The 16,466-nt window shown below is 36.8% G+C and overlaps 1 protein-coding gene and 1 long non-coding RNA gene across 2 annotated transcripts in view; both read right to left on the reverse strand.

Annotated features, from left to right (window-relative positions):
- LOC140136158 (semaphorin-2A-like) overlaps nt 1–5,783 on the reverse strand; it is a 34,873-nt gene extending 29,090 nt beyond the window's left edge. The window contains exons 1-3 of the mRNA XM_072157863.1: nt 5,717–5,783; nt 4,694–4,816; nt 2,971–3,133 (exon numbers count right to left, since the gene is read on the reverse strand). Coding sequence (XP_072013964.1) covers nt 2,971–3,133; nt 4,694–4,816; nt 5,717–5,770 — 340 coding nt within the window. The 5' untranslated portion in view covers nt 5,771–5,783. The remainder of the gene's footprint in view (nt 1–2,970; nt 3,134–4,693; nt 4,817–5,716) is intronic.
- A 1,055-nt stretch (nt 5,784–6,838) lies between these two features.
- Nucleotides 6,839–16,154, reverse strand: LOC140136625 (uncharacterized). Its single transcript, XR_011856707.1, has 3 exons — nt 16,047–16,154; nt 8,687–8,929; nt 6,839–6,987 (listed from the first exon to the last, which is right to left on the reverse strand). It is a non-coding gene; the product is annotated as an uncharacterized lncRNA (long non-coding RNA).
- Between the last annotated feature and the right edge of the window lie 312 nt (nt 16,155–16,466).

Genomic DNA, 16,466 nt, shown 5'->3' on the forward strand with positions numbered 1-16,466 from the left:
GGTTGGGTATTGTTCTCTAAGAATCTCCTATTATATATTGAGAGTCTCCAAAACGAGATTTCTCTGCGCCTTTGGTCGTTGTATCGCTAGAGTCTTGGGTTGGGTATTGTTCGCTCGATTAGAGAATCTCCTATTATATATTTTGCTATAGTACGGCTGAGAGTGTAGGTACTTGGTGCGGGTCCTAAACAAAAGTCAATAAATGGTTGTCGTGTCTGATTGCCAACATGCATGCAATTTTTGCGTCCGAGTGTTTTTCAATTTCTCTGTCTTAGGGTAATAAAGTTTAACACAGTGCAACAAGTTAAACTCAATTTACCCTAGCTAAGAAATGGGCGAATCCATGTTATTGTTTACTGGGTCAGAGGTCAATCATTGTCATGCAGATAAATTTGTATTGTTTGGCTCGACCCGGGAACCAATGGATTTTTCAGCGGGTTTCAAGCGTGATTAGTTGGTGATTTATTCACTGTTGGTTTTGTATTGGACACGACAACAACAAAAATCTTCCCACCCACCGCGCCCGGTGTGGACATGTGAGAAGGAAGTAAAATATAATTATGTGTGACAGTAATGAGATAATGACCTGTATAAATACAGATATATTTTATCTACTACATGGTAGTGTGTTAAATAGCTAATTAAAGCATTTAAGTGTCTGTAAGTTTAAAAAGAAAAATCAAGAATTATGGTCCCTGTAGATAAGGAGGGAGGAATAAAGAGTTGACGCCAATCATTAAAATTACATGTGACTTGCAATTAATTTCCCTTTCTCAGTTCTTCAAAGATACAATGTACACTGTTTAATTAGATCATGTGTTCAATATGTTGCTACATAAATGTTTATATAATTATTCTGTATCAACCTTTTTAGGATGATAGTTCAAGAGGGAAAGTAAGTCGTCAAAACTATATAATTCTTAATATGTACAGGAATTGACAATCGTATTGTTACATGCAGGCACAGGTGTCATCAAAAACAGTAAAGTAGTCTTTTATAAGGTCAAAGACTTCACACAGTAAGCAAAAGAAAATAATGCTGGGTTTTGAATTATCTTTTCTGTATTTATTTATTATGATATATGTACATGTCATAGAATGCTAACATTAATACTTTATCCTTTGTAACTTCAGGTCGATCACCTGTTGAGAGTCTCGAGAATTGTTCCACTCGGGAGCGTCTGACCTGTATGCACCAGTACCGTAATTTATTGTTGAGTTTCCAGCCATTATATATTGGATTTAATGATCCAAGGGTTGGGGTCAAACGCTCAGAATTTGAGCTTGGGTGGCGGCTACCCGAATGCAAGTTTGGATCACGTGTTGGTTTATCCAAAGCGAGATTTCTCTGCGCCTTTGGTCGTTGTATCGCTAGAGTCTTGGGTTGGGTATTGTTACGCTCGATTAGAGAATCTCCTATTATATATTGAGAGTCTCCAAAGCGAGATTTCTCTCGCCTTTGGTCGTTGTATCGCTAGAGTCTTGGGTTGGGTATTGTTAAGCTCGATTAGAGAATCTCCTATTATATATTTTGCTATAGTACGGCTGAGAGTGTAGGTACTTAGTGCGGGTCCTAAACAAAAGTCAATAAATGGTTGTCGTGTCTGATTGCCAACATGCATGCAATTTTTGCGTCCGAGTGTTTTTCAATTTCTCTGTCTTAGGGTAATGTTTCTGATAATCATTCATACTATATGTGGAGGAGGTAAAACCGGCTCAATAAAATATGATATGAGCCTTTCATTGCTCACTATAGGCAACTATGGTTGCTAGGCAACAAATTGATCAGCTGCATAATGAAATATCCTGGTCTGAGTTTGTGATAATGTCAATGTTCAAAATGAAACGAATCTATTGTTTAAATAAATGTATTATGCAGGACTTCAACACATGTAATTTCAGTAAACAACATCATAAATCACAAAATTAATATATAAGTTACCAAACAAATTTTATTGCTATATTTCAGTGTGTAATTATTTCTGTGAAAAATACTCTTACGGTAAATAATTTAATGCACTTTCTCAGTTTTCAAATCCATTGTTCTCTTTTTTTTTTACATACATACACACCCACATACCCTACATGTGCCTATAATTGGGCTATTCCTTTTGAATTCCACACTACCCCTGTGGAAGATTTTGGAAATATGTACCATAAGGGAGTATGAATTTTAAATGGAATTAGGCAGTTCCATTTGAACTTCATACACCTTCTGAGAAAGATTCAACCTGAATCTTCCACAGAGGGAGGGTGGGTTTTATAAGGAGCTGCCTGCATGTAATGTGCTAATTCCATTTAAAATTCATACTCCCCCATGGAACATATTTCCAAAATCTTCCACAGGGGTAGTGTGGATTTCAAATGGAATAGCCCATTGCTGCCAAACATGGGCCAGAACAAAAAGTCAGAACAAGGTCTACATTTGCATGTCTTTAACAAATACACTCCCCCACACTACACCAACACCCACACCACAAACACACCCCTACAAATGACTTCCCCTCACTATTTGCAATAGCAATATTAGACCACAATGGCCTCATCCCAATGGCATAGTTCAATATCCTCAATTAAACACTGGTAGTGCAATATTTGACCTAAGTTGCAGAGTATGAATTTTTGTACCCAAATTTTCAAAGGTCATTCAATGAATGTACAAATGTATTGAGGTTAAAGAACTGTGCCCTGATAGATGAGCATGTTATGGATCATAGTGTAGGTAACTAAACAGTGATGCCCCTGATTTATGTATTTGTTACTGCTTGCCAGGGCCTCAATTTTTTTGTGCAATTTTTAATTTCTTTTTTTTTTTTTGTGTGTGTGGATTTGGAGAGTCCCTGGACCTAAAACCAAGTGCTGCAATCATTCTGGTTGATTTAAAACAAATTTGGAAAAAAATTACCAAAAAAAATTACAATTTTGAATCCAAAAGGAGCAGATTTCTATCTTGTGTTGAAGTTAACTTACCATCATCCATATACAACCAAGCGGTCTCTTGTAATGGTTCAAAAGCTACCAGACCAGCATCCTCAATGTAGTAGCAGCCAGCAGCACCAACACCATTCTTAAAACACTGTTTGTCTTCCTCAGCAGCACCATCACCAGCTGCTGGACATGACAGAGTGTTTGCCTGAAAAAACATGCAATAACATTAATAATCTTGAAAGTTAAGGCGGTACTACACCCCCCTGATCAATTTTGTAACTAATTTTGCATTTCCCCCAAAATTTAATAACACTCTGGTAACAAAAGTTATGTATATTATAGGGGCAAGGAATCCAATTACTTCACTGAACTTTCAGTGATTCAAGACAAGTGGTTCGTTATATATGTTAAAGGAGGATTTCGTGATCCTAGCATCCTCTTTTTATGACATTTTTCAGTAGATATCCACGAAAAAAGCTTATTTCCAAAATTTCAGTTGATTCCGATTTTGCGTTTGCGAGTTATGCATGATTATGTGTATTACACTGCTCCATAGACAATGCGTTGTAATTTCGCTCTGGTGCACCAGAACGAAATTCAAATTTGCGATATTTTTGCTAAACTAATTAATCTGCAAGAAATATTTGGTACATAAACATTATGTAGCCAGAGGTATCCAGTGGTGTAAAAATCTCAACTTTTTTTTGGGAAAAGTGGGGGATGAGGCTGTGGATCACGAAATGCCCTTTAAGAAATGCGGTACATTCTAGCGGTACCTCGTTTCTTATCATAAATAACATACCGCTTGTCTTGAATCACTGTAATTCCCGTGTAGTAACTGGATTCCTTGCCCCTAATATACATAACAGTATGACTTTCAAATGGAATGAACACATTAGGCAGCTCCATTGAAAATCGCCTCCCTCAGTGGAAGATTCAGGTTGAATCTTTCTCAGAGGGTGCATGAAAGTAAATTGAGCTGCCTAGAATGTGTTTATTCCATTTGAAATTGATACTCCCCCGTGGAAGATATTTCCAAAATCTTCCACAAGGGGAGTGTGGATTTTAAATGGAATAGCTAATTGCTCTTATGAACGCTCGCCCTCCTGGCAGTATTCAATTTTTTTTACCAAAGGGTGCAGTCTCAGGCAATCAACACATTAAGTTAGTACAATGTGGTATCACAATTTGCACCACACTTCTAACCCTAACACTGACCCAGGTTTTTTGCTATCGGAAGTCACAGAAGATCCGAATTTTTCAAGAAGAAGAAGAATTTTTGACTTGGCACCCCAGGGATTCGAACCTTTGACCCCCCCCCGCATGCCAACCACACGATCGCGGACCGGGCGCTACACAGCTAATTGCTGCCCGGCCCGCAATTCCGTGAGCATTTGACACTTAGGGTGATTGCGTCATCGCAGACCCTGGGATGCATGCATGCGCAGAATTTTTCATTGTGGTATTCTGTAGTTTTTTTTGGTGTAAGGGTTAAAGTTGTATCACAACAGGCGAATTTTGAGGTGCAAATTGCACAGCCATAGGGTTTAACCCCCTGGACACTACTGGTCATCTAACGGCATTTCTGATTGGTTGATAACTTGATATGCTCATTTCAATTGCCAATTATGACTAGGCTTCAAACTATTTATGGTCAACCTCGCATTTGCAGATGATCTTATTAATACACTCCTTGATTGGTTCCAAATTTGACAAAATATTCATTTTGGCCAATCGGCAGGTAGTTCTCATAGGGTTAACTTACAGTATCGGCATAGGTACAGGTGTAACACACTGGTACAAGTCCATTGGTACCGCACACAATCACTTTATTGTCTTTAATTGGTTGAATTACTGTGATGTAATTTTGGCACAAATAGTCAGCTTGCTGAAATATAGAATAATACACAAATTAGTTGAATGCAAAGCACAGAATAGTATACCCACAGAATTATAGAAGTATAGTATAGTATAGTATAGTATAGTATAGTATAGTATAGTATAGTATAGTATAGTATATATTTATTTTATTCACACACAAATCGTGGCCCTCAGGCCAAATTACAAGTGGTTTACAATATTAAAAAAACAATCAAACATTAAAAAATACAGTATCAATATTAACAAGGAAAAACACAGCAACTGCTGTTGATAGAAAATAAAATATTGCACTTATTCAAGACATCATTCAAACTTGTGAATGTACTGGAAGAAATATTTTTGCAAACTGAAATTGTGAATTATTAATTATTTACCCATTTTACCCCCAAGGTGCTCAAGAATCTAAAAAAGTGTGTGTGTGTGGGGGGGGGGTTGATACCAAAAACAATTTCCGTAATGTTTATATGGCAATATTGAATATTGGTCCTTCAATGTGTTAACATATCACAGATGTTGGCAACATTATGGTATGGGTTTTCCCCCTCAACAACCAGTACACACAATATAATGAATTGTTGACCCTAAATATTTTTAACAGGGATTGTTGTATTCCGACAGCCTAAGATGTACCAACGGTTCATAAATGAGCTGGGGTGGTGGTATTGGGCACGATCCACACTGGCTTATGTTCCATAAGTTATGGTAGTTACGGTCGATCCTCCATGTAATTATTTTGTGTAATCTAATCCTAACTCTAACCCTAATCCTAACCCTAAGCCTAATCCTAATCATAACCCTAATCCTAACCCTATTCCTAACCCTAATCCTAACCCTAATCCTAACCCTAAACTAACCCTAACCCTAATTTCGTGTAAAATTACATGAAGGAATAACCGTAGTTACTTACATCTTTAGCCACAGTGTTACATGGCAAGGCACCAGAGTTGATGTTTTTCTTCATAGTAAAATTCACCGGGTTCTACAGAAATGGAAAAAAAAAGATAAATTAATATTTCATGCAATTATAATCAATGAGGCATGCATAGGAACAGGTAATAGTAACATATGATGGGATCAAAGTTAACAAACCAGATTATCCATGAAGCCCAATAAACGTACCATGTTTTGTTACAAACCTGAGACCCTCCCTATTCATCTTTTTAAACAAAACCAGAAGAGGGTCTATATACCATCCATGTGTTTTAAAAATGTGACCCATCACATCAAAACTGACCACTTCACGGCAGAAATGAAAATGGAGATGTAAACACTGGGATAAACTGTTGTTTTTTAGCTTTAAAATGACACCTTACTTGTTGAAATCACAGTAATAATGTTTTATGAGGCAAAACAAGCTCAAATTTCTTTTTATTTTCTCATCTCCTTGCATTGTTATCTGCCAATGAAGCCAGCCGCGAAGTGGTCGGTTTTGATGTGATGGGTCACAAATACACTACAAGAAGCATGATTGACATTTTCAACATTCCACCAAAAGGAAAATATTGACATTATGTCGAGGCAGTGAAGTAAAAATCAAATTTTGTGATTTTCTCAAAAACTGATAATTTTTTCAGGAATCTGTTATGCTAGTTGGATTCCTTGCACTTTTATATATGGTACTTATCATCATTACTTTTAGAAATGAAATTAAAAAAAACCAAGATCTAAATTACTGCCTCAAGGAAGCCATGTATATTATATTATATATTATTTTGCTGTAGCAATGCAATGGGCTATTCCATTTAAAATCCACACTACCCCTGTGGAAGATTGAGCTAAAATCTTCCACACAGGGGGTATAAGTTTTGAATAGAATAGACAATTGGGTAACTTCCATTTGAAATACTCACTCCAGGTGTGGAAGATATATAGGCAAAGCCATAATACAGAGGGAGGATGGGTTTCAATATGATCAACTGTGACCAATTACATTTGAAAAACATACTCCCCCTGCGGAACATATTTCCAAAATCTTCCACAGGGGTAGTGTGGATTTGAAATGGAATAGCCCAATCACACTTACCAGTCTATCTGTGACATTGTCTAGACTAACAGCTGAAGCAATGCCTCTTTCACCAACAAAAAAGATGTCATTTAAACTGGTGGGCAAATGTAGTTCTTGAAATGCATTCACTGTTGCATTTTGTGTATCGTCCTGTGGTCGATATGAAGGCACATCTGAAAGTATTAAAATGAAAATATTAAAATGAGTATGATTCCCCCGGGGGGGGGGGGTACTCAGTACAAATGACCATACGGGGATGTGCCGCAAATATGGGTAGCATTTTCAGCCTTTTGGTATATCAATGACCCCTTTTTCAAAGCCTATTTTGGTATATGAATGGGTCCTTTTTTCAAAATTTTCTCAATTTTTTCGGAAAATAGCCCATTTTTTCCTTAATCTAGCCAAAATTTTCAAAATTTTCCCAAAATTTTGGGAAAATTTGTAAAAACTAAGACAATTTTGGTTAAATTCAGCGAAAATTTTGACTTTTGGTATATCAATGGGTCCAAATTTCTTGAAAAATTGGTATATTTATGGGTCCACTTCCAAAATCTCAGCGACACGTCCCTACCAAAACCAAACTTGAGTACCCCCCCCGGGATATATTATCCATAGGGAGATAAACGGGTATTAAACGTACTGGGAACCACACACTCTTAATCGTGGGGCATCGCGTATTTTAGCGGTTTGTGACTTGTGTCCCCTTAAATCGTGAGTAGTCTTTGAAGAAACTGATCCTAACTTCATAGTTCGTCATTTTGGCGTGATTTTTAATTATTACCTAACAAATAACCTATAACAAATGTCCCCTTGTTAGAAATATTCATGGGCGGGGGACCGGGGGTATTAGGGGAAATATACGGTATATATATAAAAAATTAAACAAATAAAAAGGATGATGTATGTCGGAAGAAAAGCAAATGGTTTACATGTGCAGTTATTTTAACATAAATATATTTTCCATGTTTCACAAACTGAGTACTAAATTTACAGAATACATCAATCTGATATTGATATCAATACAGCCGGATATAAGACACAACTGGGTTGGAATCTTTTATTCAATTTGACTAAAATGAACAATGTACATCATGTAAAAACATCTGTTTAAAAAAAAAAAGCCTGACAGCTATCTTATTAACATACAACTACGTACATTTGACTTTGAAGCAAATGATAGTGAACTCCCCCACCCCCACCCGAAAAAGATCAACATATTTTTTTTGGTCAACAAGCAAACAAACTTTTTTTTGGCCTAATTTATAAAAGATCCTTGATTGGAGATTGTTGATTGGTAGCCTTATGTTGCTCTAGCCCTAAACCCTACTGCCATAACCCTATTGAGATTCATAAGGGGCTGTCACCCGGCTGTGCAATAATTATAAGCCCTGGGGAGGGTAAAATTGGGGGGGCAAGACATTTTGGGCCAGCCAAAAGCGGGAAAGCAGTTTTTGGCAAGCCAAGAGGGGGGGAAGCGATTTTTGGCACACATTCTTGGGGCGCCTTTTAAATAAAATGCTCTAAAAATGCTTAGGAAAACTGTACGGAAACGCTTAAATATGCATATTTTCCTGCACGCTGCACTCGCAACATATATAAAGACCATTTAAAGTTTGCAAATTGGGATCCCAAATATTTGGCATGTGCAAGGGGGCAAAGATTTTTTGGCGGGCCGAGGGGGGGGGCAAGCAATTTTTGACAGGCCAAGGGGGGGGGGAGCGATTTTTAGCGAGCCGTTTGTAAATTATATACCCCTGGGGGAGGGCTCATAATTATTGCACAGCCCCTAAGTAATCTGGTATTTGCTGTTGATTGCATGTCGTACAAGTGGAATGCCAACAAGCAGAAAGATACCCTTGATTATATACTTACGTCCTAAGAGTCTCTGTTCATCATATATCGTAAAAGGTTGCACAGCTGCTTCAAAATCAGCTGCCCTGATGGAACCAATAACTCCAAGTAATACCAATATTATATATGAAGACATCACAATGGTTTATTGTCTCAATGTTCTTTTATATCAAACCAAATTAATCTTGAGTCACAGGTGTGATGTTTCATGGATTCACACCTTCTCTGTGGAAGTCTGTATACAAGGGTGAACTGATGTGGATCCTGTTTGCAATATTAAAAGAAAAAGACAACATTTTATAAGCTTATATAATTAATCATAATTCTAATAATATGAATCATACTATTTTTCTTAGCATTTGACATTTGGAATATTTTAGGATTTTCTGCATCCTGTAAAAAATATATAGCGGGATATTTATGATGCGATCAAGCAAAATCAGTTGGAAGGAAGTCTTGATTTTGAATTATAGCAAACAAAGGAAATATTTCCTTTTGTTTCCTATTGTTTTGGAAACTCTTTAACTGCTCACATCTTTTGAACTGGTATCCAAATTCAATGGGGTTTTCTGCAAAATGTAGCTTTGCAAATGCTGTTTCAATCCTATAAGAAACTGAAAATTGAATATGCCTGACTTCAGACTGATTTTGCTTGATCACACCACATTTTAGTGCTACTGATTATTTGTGATTTTATTTTTAACAGTTCATTTATTAACAGTTTCACATTAGCCTATGGGTTAAACAATTTTTGCAGCATATATTAATTTGCAGTTCTGAGTTCTGAAATAAACAGCAAAATACGCAAAATTTTGAAACATGCATCTTTTCCTGCAATACAGTTATCCTCCTCTAATAGTGTCCACTGTAGATTTTAATACTTGCACCAACATCATTTTGTGCACTTTATCATTGAAAGGTCTTCTTTACACGAATAAGTAAAAATGATTGACATTTTCACATTTTTCTTGAAAATGGATGAGGTTCAAAATTGTCCTTCTTTCTTGGCCATTTCTGGTCAATTGTTAATTTGCAACATACCAGCAAATTTTATACCTTCATTTTGTACTTGAAGCACTAACAGGCATGACAGCTGTTTTCGTAATTGGTCAGAGTTCTTATCAATATCATAAATGCATGCCCAGCAGAGCATAGTAGTGTTACATATATGTATGCACAACACTGGCAATAAAGCCAGCTATATGCTCATTAGAAAATTTAACCTGATTTATGACATTACATAAGCAGATTCACAATATCACATGAATCATGATTGCTCAAATGAAGTGACAAAATTTTTTTTTAAATGAGTTTAAAATGAGCAATGGATACTTTTTGACCCTGCTTTTAAACCTGATGGGCACTTCTACCTGTCTAACAGCAGTGGATTTGAACTGTTCATACATGTATCAGACCAAATTTTAACCAAAACCCTTCCATAATTGCTGACGGACACACACATGGACATCGACACCCCCGGTCGACACCCCACAAACTGACAGACACATACGACTTGTGATGCCATAAGGTCCTTCCGACGACCTGAAAATGACTCGACTTAATGACTCGAGTCCAAAGGCCAACTGACTTGACTTGACTCATGCATTGTTTTGAGTCACAAAACCCTGAGAAAAAAATTATTACTACTACTAAGTATTCCACCTTTATATACGTGCATACATGTATTTGTTCCATAAACTTATTCTGGAGCCAAAAGGTGCTGGATTCAGTATACTTCGCCATCCTCCCCAATGTCAAAAAGAAATCTACGCCACTGGTCTTGGTCATGTGGTGACCCTGGGTTTTATGTAAATTATGTAAAAAGTTTTACCAGCAACTTTTCTTCCTGAGTGGAATGTGGGTCCAAAGCTTCACAGACGAATCAGCTGTTTGCACATAATTTCATTTAGTAGGTAATTGTTTGTTTCAAGTTATTTGTTAGATTTTCAGGTATTTTGCATCTAGTTTATGACTTGAAATGACTTGATGTGTGATAAGTAGTGACTTGGCATGACTTGAGAAAATCAGTGACTTGACTTGAGAAAATTTGAAAATGGCTTGACTTGACTCGAGCTTGACTTGTGACTTAACCTTGTTGGACTATTACAACTTTTCACAAAATGTTGGTAAATTTGGAAAATTTTGGCTACAGTGAGGCAAAATTTTCTGAAAAATTATAAAAAATAACCCATTTCCAAAACTGGCCTAGAAAAAGGGGTCAAAAAGCATCCACCAGGGCTAGTCTACTCTGAAAACAAAAGCAACTCTTGGTTGACTTATTGTATGCCTGCAAGATCCAGGGGCTGTTTCAGCCTATCATGAATAATAATATGATCGCATAAAATGAATGTCACGCTTGAATGGTGCAAAGCAAATAACTCTGAACAATTGTTACAATAATGAAAACAGCTTCAAAGCAAAGTAAAAAAAATACAGACAGACTAGAACTTGTTACCAATACCATTGCACACAAATGCATGCATGTACGGCTACATTTTCATGCATTTAGCGCATGAAATTGCAGTTAATAAAACAAAAATACAAAAGTAAAATTAGTAGCCTTTTTACTGCACACAGCAGCTACACCTAGATGTAACTTTCTCTACTATCAAAATCTGCAAGCTGTAATCAAAATTGCTTGTTCTCCCTTCAATTACATGTATATAATTGATCTGAAACACTGTCAAAATCATCAGATGTGATTGAAATTTCAATAAATAAATAAATATACAGATTTTTCTTCAAGGTTTTAAGGTACAAAGTTCCTGCAAAATAATGAAGTTTAAGCAAAAAAGAAAAATTGATGCACAGGCTAACAGGAAAGTTGTACTATATATAACATGTAGGCTTATATTAATTAATTTTAAATTAATTACCACTGGTATAACTAAAGCATTTAACAAACTTGTGATTTATAATCAAAGCAGGGTTGACACTGAGTTGGAGTGTTATCAGTGCATTTTCCCGTAGGCTGCACACATTCTGTTTTGGGGATAAAATTTACTGCCAGGGGTGAAAATAAGTCATAGGCCTTCTTTCAGGCCCATCAGTTGTAGAGCAACCCATTGAAATTACAAATTACAATGTCGGGAGACACTTTTAGTCCTGACCTGAACAGCATGTCGTATACAGTCTATTACCTGTTATGAAGTTGAAATAGGAAATGGTGAACCAAAATAGTTTCTCTGCAATCTGAGGAATTTGAACTATTATTGATGAAAGTAGACTATTGATCAATTGTGCCATTGGAGACCATTTTGGTTTCAATTCTGACTGTTTTTACTAAAACAAAAGTGAGTCCTAGTTCTGATTATATTCAGATGAACCAAGACTTTTCCTAAACTGAGTCCTGGTAGAAACCTATTCACCCTTGTTTACAGTATAACATTTTTTATTAAAAAACAAAAAAACAAAACACATTTCGCATAAATTTAGGTTTTCAGACATATTTTCTTTTTTGTCTAAATTACATACTGGTCGGCGGTCGTATGTCATGCACGCCGTAGAACCCCATTCTTTCAGTGTTTTATACAGTGTGTAGAGTAAAATGTCCCATATAAGCATCTCTGCTTAATACCATGAATGCATGTTTGTATTATAAAATTCATAAAAGAATATTTTGTTATGTTTCCTGAAAAAAGTTGGGTCAAAAAACCTGTTTTTTAATTTTCTCTAAAACTGAGCATTTTTGCCCAAATTTGACCTCACAGATGGATTTGTCAAGTCTTTGCCATTCTACATTGTAAGTCTGTACACTAATATATTATAGACCAACAATTTAGCAGTTATGATGCCCAAAAGTTTCCATAATTCTAGAGTTTTAAGACCAACCTTACGCAAAAGTAGCCCCCAAAATTAAAAAACTTCATGTTGATTGTATATGTATTAATGAGATTGCCCCGTCATATTTATCTGAACTCCTTTCACATTATGTTTGCACCCGTACGCTTCGATCTGGAAACATGCAATTTCTTCAAGAAAGAAAATCCAACCGCACATGGGGTGACAGATCATTTGCAATCGCAGCTCCATGTCTATGGAATGAACTGCCTATTTATATTAGAACTGCTAAAAATGTAACTGTGTTTAAAAAGTTGTTAAAAACCCATCTTATGTCAGAGACATTCTGTAATTCTTAAGTTATGTTTCTTAATTTACTTCCAGTTTTCTTTGTCTATTGTTAGTTTTTGTTTTTGTGCCTTGAGCGCTCTTAATTGAGTGGATATGTGCCTTGTCGCTATTATTATTATTATTATTATTATTATTAAGTATTTTGAGTAGAAATCCCGCCCAACTTAACCTACATTATACAATGTACAATTGTACACGTATGCATGTGAAAGTTCAACAGAAACAGAATGATGAATAGGATTGATCATGAAATGCATTTCACGCTTGATACACAAATCACAATAAATCATTCGGTTGGACTGATGGCATGATATCACTCCCGATAGATTGCTTCATCATATTGGTTGTTTTTGGCTGTTCCACATACATCTCAAGCCCTCTGACATAAAGAGGACACTTTAATCTACTGCTGCACTCATTCAAGAGGAAAACAACCAGGGTTCGATTTAACTTGTGTCATGGAGCAAAATGCTAATAAACGCCCCTGAGGCATTGCATTTTTCCAAAAATAGAGCATCTATTAGAGGCGAATTTTCAGCGATAAAACATAAGGAAGCTCCATACGTAAGCTTATTAATATACCTGAAAATGACAAAATATCGCCAGGTGACCTCTGGTTCTTCCTGTAAACTTTAGGGTTGCAATGCTATTTTTGGCTATCTGATTACGATCTGTAAGTTTATTTACTTTTCTGCAACATTTCTGCATTTTTAAAGCATTTTTGTCAAAAAATACAGCCTACCAACCGACATTGTTTCACTACCAAATCTGCTCTGATGTGACACCAACAGGGAATAATCACCGGTCACGTCACCACACCAGCGCAAAAATTTCTCACACCAGTCGCCCGCCACACCCGCAGAAACAACACAAAGGCAGTCAATAGACATCAAGAAACCAAGTACTGTTATATAGAGTCATTCATCCCCACGACCATCAGCGAATGGAATACTCTACCGGAGCACATTGTTAATCTTACTTCAACTCCAAGCTTCAATTTAAAGAACAAGTAACAAGCCACCTTCAACAATACAATGCTGCGAGTAATCAACCACCTACACTGGGTTTCAAAGAAGAATGGCACTCGCTTGCTCAGATTGATGCTAGCGCCCTGTTAATGAGCGACATACGCGGAGCTTTGTGTTCACTTTAAGGGCGCCGATCTGCGCCGACCAACGATTTCACGCACAATCGGCCAATCAGATTATTGGTCTGTTGCTATGATTGTCAGACGATTGGTTCAGCCAATCAGAATCCCACTTCCGTGTTGACGCTCTGCACGCTCTCAAAATGTAAACAAGTGCCGATTCTTATCTGACAAAAACTTTACGCCTTCACATCCCTTCACGCTTGGCTTCTGCAGTTAAGTGTTGTGAAACTCTCCTCACCTCCAGTCAAAACACCAAATTACATTGTATGACCGTATAAATGATGTTCTCAGGAGTTAGTGAATCAACTTCCAATAATTATAAAAAAAAGCATAAGTATTTTGTTTTTTTATGACTGACTGGAACTGAACTTCAGGTCCTGTATAAGTTTTATGAGGTTGTTCCATTTGACATAAACATGTACAGTGTACGTGTGAAAGCAATGATCAATAGTACAAGGAACATACATAATTACATTGTCAGAAGGAAGGTTTTTATTTCAAACTCTAATGGTGACCCGCAGGTCAAATTGCTAGAATTGTACATTAAACACACCTAAACAGACACAATGCAATTTGCAGGCAGCAGCTTAATCAGCGCCAATATTGCAACATTGAAACAAACAACTATACAAACATCCAATCCAACCCAACCCATCCCCCAGTAGGCAATGAGGATAAAGTGCCTTGCCCAAGGACACAACACGTTGGCACGAGCGGGGCTCGAACTCACAACCTATGTATTATGAGTCGGGCGCCTTATCCACTCGGCCACACGTGCTTCCACATGTCCTCTGTCCATCGTATAAGACCATTTACCGTATGGGGAATTGTTGAAGGAATTACACAGTACAGAAGAATAGGACCTGTCATCCGTGGGTTGAGATCCCTCACACAGTCTCCCAAAACATCAAAACACCACAAGGTTTGCATTGCACATAAAAATCTGGTAGGCCTACACGTACTGTCCTTCATCATATTATTCTAGTCCTGCCAGCAAGACGTCAGTCTTTATCATAATGACATCTACGGTATGCCGAGTTACAGTTACTGGAACTACATATTATTCCAGTTCCAATAATTGAAACTCACGGCTCCGACCGGGAGTTCCAACAGGTGCTGTGTATGTGTTGTATGTGTTTAATGTGCATTCACATACACATTTAGCCGGGACTGAGCCGTCGCCGTCGTACGAAGAAATTGTTGCTCCAAAAATGATTGCAAATTACACATTTGTAATTATTTTTCACCACAAAATATGATATGAAAACATGGTGAGCAATGTATGAATATATGGAGAGGTCAAACAGGTTGTTAATTATTGTCAAATTTAATATTTTGCGACATTCCTAATGAAAACAATTAACACTGAAGACACCCTATGGAACCTGCTACAACTTGAGAACAAGTCCTCAAACGTTTGAAATTTGTAGTTACTACAACTGATATTATTCACACTTAATTTTGGTCAACTTGCCTAGAAAGGTCAAATTTAATTCAATTTAATCTCTGTACGTACAATCCTTTACAAGTCCCACATCATTCATGATTGTTAATATTTTTATTCTGAAGTTTGGCTGGTTCCTGGCGCGGTGATCCCACACGCGAGTTTGACACAGCAATGAATAATTGACCGGAAATTGGGAATCATTAAAACAGCAACAGATTTCAAAATACAAAAGACGGTAAACTTAAATGGCCAGCGGGACTTGAGCCGCATTATGTTTGGTGAACCATCCATGGACGTACTTTTACTAGACATTATTACAACATTTTCAGTTTTTGTTTGCCTATTTTTAAAATATAAACTCTGAGCTCTGAACAACTTGATAGCTTTTTAATATAAGCAGCTATAAAAAATACAAACACTATAGTCTAAGACTCACCAAATACCCCCAGCCTGAAGTGTATGAATGACAATCATGACCATATATATTTATTTCTTTCATACACAAATTTAAGCTTACTTACAAAATTAACTATGGCAGTCCAGTTGTACCGCCTATTAAATTTCTTACCTTAAAATTTACATCTATAATTACAATCGCTTGTATCAATTTTATTATAACATTAAAGCGTTTACTATGAGGTTCCTAATCTTACCGAAGAATCGTTAATTTGATGCCAGGAATGTCGGTAAGCCGTCAGAAATACCAGGAAACAGCGTCACAGTGATCCACAAATGCAGGAAATAAACACAACAAAAGCGGAAGCGCTGGTTCATCGCATAGTCAACTGCAGAGTTCATCGTTTCGTGAGAGCTTTGGCATCTTTAACGTACTACCTATGTAATGTGCGATTAAACTCAACCAGAGGGGGCGCGACACAGGTTTCGTTTATGGTGATAAATTATTGGTCATGTGAAAAATGTTCACTGAGAGCTTCCATGTTTATACATTAGACTTTACTTAAGGCCGTATAAAATGATGTTTTGGTTCTCGCCTCCCTCCTCAATTTCTAGGATTTGTCCGATTTTTTTTTTAGAGTTTTCATTTTCTTTTTCAGACTTTGGAAGCTTTTGGA

Source organism: Amphiura filiformis, chromosome 16 (genome assembly GCF_039555335.1).
Source record: "Amphiura filiformis chromosome 16, Afil_fr2py, whole genome shotgun sequence".
In the NCBI taxonomy this organism is placed as follows: domain Eukaryota; kingdom Metazoa; phylum Echinodermata; class Ophiuroidea; order Amphilepidida; family Amphiuridae; genus Amphiura; species Amphiura filiformis.